The 11,306-nt window shown below is 34.6% G+C and overlaps 2 protein-coding genes across 2 annotated transcripts; one reads left to right on the plus strand and one right to left on the minus strand.

Moving 5' to 3' along the window:
- Nucleotides 1-864: 864 nt before the first annotated feature.
- Nucleotides 865-8,549, plus strand: LOC134256317 (uncharacterized). The gene is made up of 6 exons (XM_062738971.1): nucleotides 865-897; nucleotides 2,307-2,426; nucleotides 2,731-2,980; nucleotides 4,090-4,122; nucleotides 6,321-6,397; nucleotides 8,435-8,549. The coding sequence occupies exons 1-6, from the start codon at nucleotides 865-867 to the stop codon at nucleotides 8,450-8,452; spliced, it is 531 nt and encodes a 176-aa protein (XP_062594955.1). The 3' UTR covers nucleotides 8,453-8,549.
- Nucleotides 8,550-9,483: 934 nt separating this feature from the next.
- LOC134256318 (uncharacterized) lies at nucleotides 9,484-11,202 on the minus strand. The gene is made up of 2 exons (XM_062738972.1): nucleotides 10,778-11,202; nucleotides 9,484-10,422 (listed from the first exon to the last, which is right to left on the minus strand). The coding sequence occupies exons 1-2, from the start codon at nucleotides 10,801-10,803 to the stop codon at nucleotides 9,492-9,494; spliced, it is 957 nt and encodes a 318-aa protein (XP_062594956.1). The 5' UTR covers nucleotides 10,804-11,202; the 3' UTR covers nucleotides 9,484-9,491.
- Nucleotides 11,203-11,306: the final 104 nt, after the last annotated feature.

Below are 11,306 nucleotides of genomic sequence, written 5' to 3' on the forward strand. Positions count from 1 at the left end.
ATTTAACGTATGGTTTGAACCTGTTTTGGGGATTAATTAAAAAACAGTGGGGCATCTATAATCTGAATGCTTCATCTGTGTTCCAATGAATTTGTCAGTCTGGGGGGCCATAATACTAAGACAAACTCACTTTTGATCTTAGTCTCGCTTTTCCACTGTATATTCCTTTAGAAAAAGTGAGACAGCGATCAAAAGTGAGCTGGTGTAAGTTTTATGGCCCCGAGGTCAGAATTCATGATGTTTCTGGGTGGAATATATGTACAATGTATTTTTAATGATGGGAATTTAAGAAAAACATGAAAATTCCTTAAAATCCTTAAAATTTCATTGAGATGGTGAAAAGTTCAATTTTTTGGTTGCTGAATTGGTGAGATAATTATTATTTATGAATTGTAACTGATAAAATCATTATGTGCAGATCAAGTGTGGTACTGTACTAGATGACTTATACCAAGTAGTTCCCTAAAATAACTTCAGCGGGACATACTTAATTTAATATGAATAATCTACAACTCTCTCTTTCTTTTCACAGTTGGAGGGCCTAAGATCTGAGTATGAATCTCAACTTGACTCACTTCGAGAGGAACTGGCTAGACAAACACAGGGCTAGATGACTGAGCAGAGCATCCGAGATATCTATCATCATGGAGAGTAATACAGACAGAAACAGGGCGAAGGATAGCAAAGCATACGAGTTTCTACCAATAAGTGAGTAATACAGCCCTAAGGGTGAAATGACTGAGCACTCTAGACCATCTGAGATATCTAGATAAGTGAGTAATACAGACAGAAACAGGGGAGATACTGAGCAAAGCATCCGAGATATCTCCATCAGGAAAGTAACACAGACAGAAACAGGACGAGATGAGGCAAAGCATCCGAGATATCTACCATCAGGTAAGTAATACAGACAGAAGGTCTTGAGGTTCTGTGGATTTCATCAATGTTCATGGATTACATAGGTCACTAGGCTTATCCACTAATTTGCATCCCTGTGAATATTTATTTCGTCAACATATTTCTTAATTGAACTTTCTGTTTATATGAATTACCTATGAATGATGTCCCCACGAACCAACAAAATTTTACTTACCCTTGTGAATTAAAATGAACCTACAGTATATTTCCATAAGCTTATCTGAAACTGATGCCATCACTTTTACATCTTTGGAAAACGAACTGTTGATGTTATAAAAAAAACCTCGATATTTTAATTTTTTTGTGTTACGTTTTTTGAGGAATGTTTAATTTTGAACCAGTTTAATTTACTATAAATGACTTTGTTTTGGAAAAAGGAGATATTTTTTAAGGAGGGCCTTATCAACATCAACAACAGTTGGAGAGGATTTACAAGGTGTGGGGAGATGATCAGCCAGAGACTGACAGACCAACAGACAAAGTACCAGGTAATACAGACACAAACAATGTACAGGGGGTGAGGGACATACACAGGGCACTTAAAATGACAGAGCAATACTGTAGATCACTAAATATTCACGAGACCTTATTTTCCCGAGATAGTTATTAACTCTTTATTAGCGAAACATTATTTCACGAACAAGGTAGTATAGACACATACTCTAAGTACAGGGGGTGGGAGAAATAATCGGTCAGAGACTGTCTCAGTTACCAACGAAGACAAAGTACTAAGGTAAGTAGTGACACATACATGGAATCATACAGTTCGTGGATTCGGCCACCCTTAGCCAGAATCTACATCCAACAGACAAAGTACCAGGTAGTATAGTCACATACACTAAGTACAAGGGGTACCCACAAACAGTCCCCAGAACCAATAAAACTTTGCTTATCAACGAACATTGATCCCCGCGAATCAAAATGATTCCACAGTACATACAAAGTACAGGGGGTGGGGGAACAGATCAGCTAGAAACTGACAGACCAACAGACAAAGTAGGTAGTATAGAGGTAATTTTTATAAAGTTTTAGATACATTGTCATCCTAATAAACAATGATGAAGGCTGGAAAAAAAAAATTAATTTCTTGGTTCTCAGGCCCTCCCTCATCTCTTCCAAGGGCGCTTCATTGACCCTTTTTATTGATAAATTAATAAAATAAAAACAACAACTCACCTCCATCATCATTTTTTGAGGTTTTGTACAATGTAAAAAGCTGCCTCGCTCATCATGTTTTGGGGGGCAGTAGAGAAAAAAAAAAAAAAAAAATGCCTCCCTCCCTCATCATATTTCTTGAAAAAAAGCCTGAGAACCAAGGAATTAATTTTGCATGGCCTTTTATTTGTTATTCATAACATATTATATATTGACTTTTTTGTTGGAATCAGGAGATGATGTCCTTTAAGGAGGGACTTGATCAGGAACATCAACAACAACTGGAGAGGATCTTACAGGGGGTGGGGGAGATGATCAGCCAGAAACTAACAGACCAACAGGCAAAGTACCAGGTAATATAGTCACATACACTAAGTACAGGGGTGGGGGAGATGATCAGCCGGAAACTAACAGACCAACAGACAAAGTACCAGGTAATATAGTCACATACACAACAGACAAAGTACCAGGTAATACAGTCAACCAGTCTAAACAGTAACTAGTTCAAGGAATAAGAAAGAACATAAAAGTTAAAATGGGCCTAGACCTAAAAAAATGACCCTGAAAATATGCTATTGAAATTGACCAGAAAAGTTGAAATCTGTCTTGACCTTAAGAAGATTACCTTAGCTTGTCATCATAACATCTGTTTCACAGGAAGAGTTTAACCTACAGTTACAGGCCATGAGACTGACCTTGGAACAGATCTGTCAAGGTCAGATGGAGGTCATGACTTCAGAACAAGAACAACGCCACCTAGGGGCTCTGCATGAACTACGCGATTCACTGAACAAGGAGCACTCTGAGGAGATAAGCAGAATCGAGGCAGAATGGTCAAGTCGGATGTCTGAACTGGAGCGCGAGCATGAGGATGAACTCAATGATTCCCTAATGGAGGACTCCCTAAGTAAGGAGATAGAACTCTATGATTTATATGACTTGGTGTCTGGGTGTATGAATGATGTCTTTTTATTGGGATTTTTGTTGAAGTAAAAGTTCAGTGAATTGCTTTAGGGTGACAGAAGATCTAAACTGACTGATTCCTTGATTGATACTTAAAAGGTGGAATACATTGGGACAATTTTTTGAATTGAGTGAATTACATTATGGTTGTAGAATTAATGTTTGAATTGACTGATCCTTCAGACTTGATTGATTCTAATTAGAATTATGAGGGGTGGGGGATACATTTGGAAGAAATTTCAGACTGGAGATAATAGCTCTGTCTTACTCTCCATTGGTCTATTTTTGTGGAAAAATAGCTAAAAGATGAAATGGTAAAACAATCTGTTTAAGAGTTTTGCTTTGTTTTATCAGAATCTTAATGAATCGATATTAAAAATACTTTTTTTTATTTTTTTTTAAATACGAGTTAAATTATTTTCAAAATAGAGGGAACTCGTTTTGATTTCATGTCGAATAAACAATTTAGAAGTCAAACACAACTAAAACATGTAAAATTTAGATTGAATGAAATGCACATATAAAAATGTTTTTATATATTTGTTTCTGATTTATTCTGTGTTTGCATTTTATGCATCGTATATTTAACTTTTAGATCACATAAAGCTTTTAGAAATCACAGTTTATGATTAAATTGTGTATTCAAATGCATGAACAGAATGACTTTACATATATTACATTAATAATTATTGCATGAATGTTACATCCTTAAGATCGAATGCAGAGAAAAAAGGGAATACAACAGGTGTATCGTATAAGTCCACTTCTCTTTATTCACTCAGTAGATTACAATATGACATCAATTAATTACAACCAGACAGCCCTATTCATTGAGTGTTTCCATTATCATGATTATTCAGTTATTCTTTAGGAATAGAAATAAGAAAAAGCTAACATCTAAAGATTGAATAAAAAGGGGGAGGGGTGCATTAAAAAAAAGCAACAATATAAAGATTACAATCATAAGAAATATTACAATAACCAAAACATCATTAAAACAGCTATTACAATAATTGGAGTTGTCTGTATTGATTTGCATGGTTTTTGTACTAGTTGTCCAGACTATTGAAATAGATATTCCCACGGGTAAGTTCACACACACGTGTATATGTGTCACCACGGTGAGTAGCTAACGTATAACTGTCACCATAGCAACCTGCTTTTGTACATGTCCCGCAGTGTAGTGGAGACTAAAAATAGAAATGGAGAAGTTCAAAGTTCAAGACTAAAAATAGAAACAGAGAAGTTTAAAGTTCAAGGCAATATATTAATTATATTGGTTATTTCCAAGACTAGCTTAGGGATAGAAAAGAAAGAATTTTTAAAGCAGATTGCATGAATTTTTAATAGTAAACTACATATAACCATGATACAAAAAAATGACAAAGAAGAGGGCGTACTTGTTGCAATGTTGTTACAATTAAATTAGAAGTGTGGTTTTCGTCAGTCAGTGTTTTACTAAACCATGTACATGTAGATTAAAAATATTTTTTAAAAAAAAGAAAACAAAACTTTTACCTACATTTCAATTTATTTTCTAAAACAATATGGAACTAACACCTAAATGTATAGTTTTAGATGCAAGTATTAAGCTTTGAACAGTCTATGAGCCTACAAATTTATATATACTGATATACTGGTTTGAATATGTTTAGTTATTTAGTTATAAGACATTTTTTTAAAAAAAATAATCAGAAATTATTTTTACTGCTTGTTGACTGTTTGTCTGTAGATGTACATTTATTAAAGAACCTTTTTATGCAGCTTTAAAGAACAAGAGATCTTTTATCTTCTTATATGTTTTAATTTTTTTCCTTTAAATTCCTCATAATTCACAATTGTCTTTTTTTTCTTTTTATAAGGAAGCCAACTCTTCATTATGAATTTATACAGAAACGTACAAGTTTTTTGGTTATGATTTAGTGGAGAGAAAAACAAATCAAAACCCAAGAACACCAATTTGCCTTCCTGATTCCGATATATAAGACACATATTAAGTGGTTACTTAAAATCCACTTTTCTAGGACTTGATTGTTATAGATTTTTTCACATTCACCTACAGTGTAGAGATGATCACTATAAGTCAACTTGTACCAAATGAAACTCATAGATAAAAAATCACCAAATTAATCTGTAAATCAAACCAATTAAGAGAAAAGAAATGTTGAGTTGGACTGGAATTGAACCCAGGACCCCAGAATCACTTGTCAGGTGCTCCACCGCCTGACCAGCTCTCCAGGCCAATATCCACTGCCAAACCATTACAAGACATGCAATAAACGAGATCACCTGTATAAATCCCCCGGATGTGTTATTTTTTTATGTGGACTATTCTGAATTAGGCAAACAGAAGGCTTTATCAATATTGTATGAGAATCGCTGTGAAATCACTCCACAGTCTATTCAATCTCAGACCACAGTTACTGTGTGTTTATTTCTCAAACTTACGACTGTACAAATGATTAAACTAATCAATGCATGCCAATTAATTTATGTGTGTGTTCAGAATCAAAATCTAAGGATTAATCAATGATCTTAGTTTAAAAAAGTCTTTTAGTATTTAGTAAGATGTTCGAAAAAATTTTTCAATGCAAGAAAGAAATTATTTTTCTGATTTGGAGACACCATTTTTGGTTTGACCTTAAGTTAATATATTTCATTCACACAAGTTAAGATTACTGGATAATTACAGCCTCATATGAATGTTTTAGCAGTACACCCAGGGCAAGGGGTCAGATTATAACTGCATGTATTCTTGTGTCTTCCATAAATATTTTCTTATAAAAAAAATGCACCAATAGCCAAGAGCTATATACCTACAATATGTATATATAAAGATATTATAAACATTAAAATTTCTGCACTTTATTTTTAGTAAAATTATTCAAAATTTAGCCTCTAAGCCTATCTTAATCTAAAATGCACTGATATATTCACAAATGTGTTAATAAAGATTTAAAAGTACATAAAAAGTCTTTTCTGAGCTTTTTGCTGCTTTTATTTCTCAGTTCTATTTTAACTTATCTCCGTTTCTAAGGTTTCATTATTCTAATTTTCTTCTTAAATTTTTTTGTTAAACAGTGTTACAAGAGCCTGGTCCTTTGAATTATTTTCATTATTAATTATTAAAAATTTACTCTTTTTTAAAATTTTGAAATATCACAAACCTTAATATCTTTTTTTTCAATTAACAATTTATAGTGGTAGAAAAATAGAGAAGTGGGTAAGACATGGGGTATATATATGAAATAAATTCTCACTTTCTCTTTCACTTTGATTGACAGTTTCTGAGATGGCCAAGTCTAACCTTCTTCATAAACTCAACAAAAAACTGAGTGAGGAGCATAAACAGTTACTGAAGGTAAGAATGGGGAAGGGGGTATAAAAGGGGGAAGGGGGTCAAAAACAGTTATTGAAGATAAGGGGGGGGTCTAAATGATTGTGAAATAAAGGGATGCTCTAAAAACTCAATAAACTCACCAAAAATATGATTGAGTGAGGAACATAAACAAACGCTGAAGGTAAGGGGGGTAATAAAGGGGGAGGGGGAATGAAAAGACAGAAAGATCAAGTAAGAGGAAGGAGGTTTTTCCTATTAAAAAAAGAGAAAAATCTGACAAATAAGATAAAGGGGGATGGGGGATTAAAGGAGGGGGTAATAATAAAGGGCTGTTGCATTAACTCATCCAAAAATAATAGAGTGAAGAATACAGTAACTGTTACTAAAGGTAAGAGGGGGGAGGGGGGCTTCATAAACTCAACAATAGACTTTGGAACACAGACAGTTACTGAAGGTAACGTATGATAAATTAGGGTGATTGTGAAATAAAGGGATGCTCTATAAACTCAATAAACTAACCAAAAATATGATTGAGTGAGGAACATAAACAATCACTGAAGGTAAGGGGGTAATAAAATGGGTGGAGGAATGAAAAGAAAGAAAGAACAAGTAAGAGGAAGGAGATTTTTCCTATAAACAAAAAAGAGAAAAATCTGACAGACCAGACTGAGAAATAGATAAAGGGGGGATGGGGGATTAAAAGGGGGGGTAATAAAGGGGTGTTTCATAAACTCATCCAAAAATAATAGAGTGAAGAATACAGTAACTGTTACTAAAGGTAAGAGGGGGGGGGCTTCATAAACTCAACAATAGATTTTGGAACACAGATAGTTACTGAATGTAACGTATGATAAACTGGGAGGGTATGAAGGGGGCCTTCATAAACTCAACAACAAGCAGAGTGATGAATACGAACAGATATACTGAAGGTAAAGGGAGGAGGAAAAGAAAGAGGGAACAAGTAAGAGGAAGGAATTTTTTTTATAAACAACAAAGAGAAAAATCTGACAAACCAGAAAGGGATTTGAACCCAGGCCTCCAAAAAAAATAGTCAGTTACTCTACCATCTGTGCTGTCTGGTTACTATGGGGTTGATGTACAGTGGACTCTCAGATATCCAGATCCCAGATATCGGGATGCTTCAGATTTTTCATTGGGATTGAATTTTTAAATGTTATTCCTGACAAACTGACTAGGAACCAAAGCGTCTAGATAAATGAGGCTCCACTGTATCTTTTGCTCTTTGAGATTGAATACTGTTCGTTATCTTTACTATTCTCTCTCTCTCTCTGTGATTAAAGGATAAAACTGTAATTGTGGAAAAAAAGAAATCTGATCATGTTTTTATAGGACAAGTCATGTGTTGCTAATTGAATAATCAATAACTTCTTGGCAAATTTTGAAATATATCTATCATGTCTGAAAGTTCAGACACGGGTGATCTTTTATTGTTTTACATTCAAGTTTTATCTACTGTAATTTCACAGAAAATCTCAGAAGGTTTCGAGACACGACCCGCGACTGCGATCTCCCCGAAAATCTCGTCAGACTCAGGGTCAGCAGACGGACTCAATGATACAATATTCAAACATTTTATAAATTTTCTAGGATTCATTAATTTTTGTTTGGATTCATCCTCAGAAGTCATGCGGAAGAAAAAAAAAATTAAAAGTGAGATCACTAATGTCCAATACCTAACTTCCTTGTATATTTCTAGTGAAATACATGATATCAACACAAATAAACTGGCATATTTTATATATTAAATTACTTTAAAAAGATGAACCTCTATCCAGAGGTAACTTCTCTATAAAGTTCACTTTTAATGCATCACGTGGGTGACTGCTTAATACAGATTTGACTGTAATAATGATAAGCAATAGTGCCTTTTTCATTTTATTAAAGACTAGTTATTAGCTTTATAATACATGAAATAAAACAGACAGAAAGGAAAATATGAAACCGGAAGAGGATATGTAAACGATAATTTCTATCCGGTGAACACCTACAATTAATTAAGTGAATCCATTGGCAAACTCTGTATTTTCATTTCTGTAGCTGTTTGTATTCTGCTGAATGGTCTTTGTCTGAGAGATACTTGGTATGAGAATAGAGCAGCTTGGAGGTTCCCTGTCACATGATGACAGATCCCCAGAATCTGACACGATATGTCTCTGTAACGTAGAGGTACCAGCTGTCCCCGATCATGGTAAACTAAGGTCTGTAGATCATCTAGAGCTGTTTGTACTCGCATTGTATCTGCATGTCTGTAGCACAAAATCTCTAGCATGTATAACAGAATAAAGGCTGGGACACCTAATGTTAAAAAATTGTTCTGTAGAGCAGACTGTTGTTCAGGTATCAGTTCACTGATGTAATGGATTCTGTTGTCAAGGACAATAACCACTGCTACAGCCTGTCTCATCTTTGTAGACAAGGACTGTCCCCCTACAGCTTCAGTATACATCTCTGTATCTACATTACCTATATACATCACATATGGCTGTGCTAAATTGACTTTGATCATCTCTATTATAGATAAAGCTTCCGTGTATCTTAGTGTCTTGTAATTATACATGGCTATGTGCATCATGTCTGTAATACAACCAAACCTGGCTGCAAATTTCAGCATGTGATAGGACATTTTGTCAGCTGTATAACTCAGTTTGTTGTCAGATGTGTAAGTTTCCATGTGTAATATAAAAGCAGTGCTCTGAAGGACACTAGAAGTCGTGCACTGTAGCTTGAGGACTTGATACTGTGTCAGGAGGGGTGAACCTATCATCTGTTCTATTTTATGTAGAAATCTAATGCAGCTTTGTATTTCCACTGTGCCTTCTATAAGGCAATGAGGTATTATGTCACCAAATAGACATTGATCAAACTCAGCCTCAGAAATCAGAGTATGATCGTCTGTACAGATGGAGTTTCTGGGGTTACAGAGGACATTTATAATACAAGATCTAATGGAGGAACTATGTAGCAGGAATGCTAAACCCTTTTGATACAACTCTGACAGTCTGATAAATAATCGATGTTGTTTGGTGCCTTGAATTTTACTCAGAAACATGTTGTTGCCTGGAATGAAAAAGTTTGGACAGACGCCCTCATACACCTATTTGAGGATGAGTTTTAAACAGACCCAGAAACCCCCCAAGAGTTTTTGTGGACACCAGTGAGGTATTGTATTTTGTTGAATCACCCAGAAAACTGCCGTCTTCATCTGATAGGAACACAGTAATTTATCATCATCACCTACTCCATTGTTAATTATTTCTGTTAAGAACAATTTAAGTAAGCCATATGTTAAAAATTGACAGTGGTTCATTGTACTTATTAGTTTTTGTTCTGCCAGAGAGAAAGAAATTCTCCATTCATGATCTTCATAATTTCCTAGCTTATGTCCAATTGCTACAAAGTGACATCCATTTTTCACTATATCATCAACAACATGAGGTTGGGGCCATGAGTGACATCTGTCTATCCATGAGGAGGCAGAGGGAGGCCAAAAGTCACTGAAAAAACAGTGGGCTTGATCATATTTGTTTTTTCCATATGTTCCACTGACACATGGTCCATGTAGAGTGGGATTATAAGGTACTATTACATAAGATAAAGAGATTTGTCTGTATTTAGAACTAGATATATAATATCTGTTATTCATTCTAACACACGCTCTCTGGGTTCTTCTGTTCGTTCTAGGTGAAAATAGATATAACAAAGTGAATCCTGGTGGACTATCAGAACAGTCACATAGGATCAGTGTTTGTCTGCGTGTGTTGTAATACTGAGACTGAGATAATTCCCAGATCACACGGTGATCATTTGGCCAGAACATTTCGTCTAAATCTGATTCTTTCAGTCGGAATCCTTCTCTGTAACTTCCACTCACCATCTCACTGGTCTCATCACTTTTTTTCACTTGATTTATCAAAGTATCCCTAATGTCCACCATATCTCTCCTCGAGGCCACCAGTTGTGAGGTACCCACTATACGACACAGTCCCACAAACACTGACTCTGATATGCGTTGTATGCCTTCAGTTCTGAGAATGATTAAAGTGTGATTTATATTCTTGTATTATTAATGTTTCACTTTTCTAAAACTATAATATAATTATCATAATTTATAATTTTCATGATTAAAAATCATAAAATAAAATAAATACTTCCTCAACTGAATCAGTTATTTTTCAACTCAACTAAATCATTAATTTTTTTTAAATAGTGAAATTTGTAACTTGTCGTGTCTAGGATATATATTTAACATGTATATGTTTTAAATTCAGTTGTGTAAAATGTTACAACCAATTTCACTGTCAACAAATTACACTGATTACACTGATTAAGATGAATTAGGAATTGTTTTTAGAGTTGTAAATTCTTATAATTGAAACTTACATTTGTGAGCTTCTAATGGAGTCCATTTTCAGTGGCGTGTATTCCTTTCTGCTATTGAAGTCACAGATTTTACTTCCAGGAGCTTTCTCTCGATAGGTATTGGGGGGTCAAGCTCAGACACCGACGATTTTAATTTGACAAGTGAATAAAATATTGTAGACGTATCTCAATTAACTCTGCTTAGAAAATATGGAAACTTTCTTACCAAATCAAATTCTGTCAAAATGTTAAATTTCCTACATACCCAATATAACTCCAGTTATCAATTTCGTTTCCTGCATGCATTATGGACTCCTGTTGCTTTCGATGAAATTTTCTGATACAGACTTGAGATTAATAACACTTGAACTTTGGCTTAAAATATTACCAGCTATGGAATTAGTTTTGTCCTTAATAAAATTGTGGATTGCTAGAATGCTTTTATGCCCCATCATAAATATGACCAGGGCAGATAGTGTCTGTTATGTCCATCTTCTGTACTTCCTTCAAAATTTGCAGTTAGCTCAGTTCAAACCTCAGATTCAAAGAA

The sequence above is a fragment of the Saccostrea cucullata genome, unplaced genomic scaffold (genome assembly GCF_032062105.1).
Source record: "Saccostrea cucullata isolate Sc308-1 unplaced genomic scaffold, CSIRO_AGI_Scuc_v1 ctg14481, whole genome shotgun sequence".
Taxonomy (NCBI): domain Eukaryota; kingdom Metazoa; phylum Mollusca; class Bivalvia; order Ostreida; family Ostreidae; genus Saccostrea; species Saccostrea cuccullata.

Excerpts from the sequence above, each read along its gene's own strand:
- LOC134256318 (XM_062738972.1), bottom strand. The coding sequence starts at position 10,803 with ATGGACTCCATTAGAAGCTCACAAAT. Across the intron at positions 10,423-10,777 it reads TCCATTAGAAGCTCACAAAT|AACTGAAGGCATACAACGCA; the intron begins GTAAGTTTCAAT and ends AATCATTCTCAG.
- LOC134256317 (XM_062738971.1), top strand. The coding sequence starts at position 865 with ATGAGGCAAAGCATCCGAGATATCTACCATCAG. Across the intron at positions 898-2,306 it reads TCCGAGATATCTACCATCAG|GAGATGATGTCCTTTAAGGA; the intron begins GTAAGTAATACA and ends TGTTGGAATCAG. Across the intron at positions 4,123-6,320 it reads TGAAATAGATATTCCCACGG|TTTCTGAGATGGCCAAGTCT; the intron begins GTAAGTTCACAC and ends TTTGATTGACAG.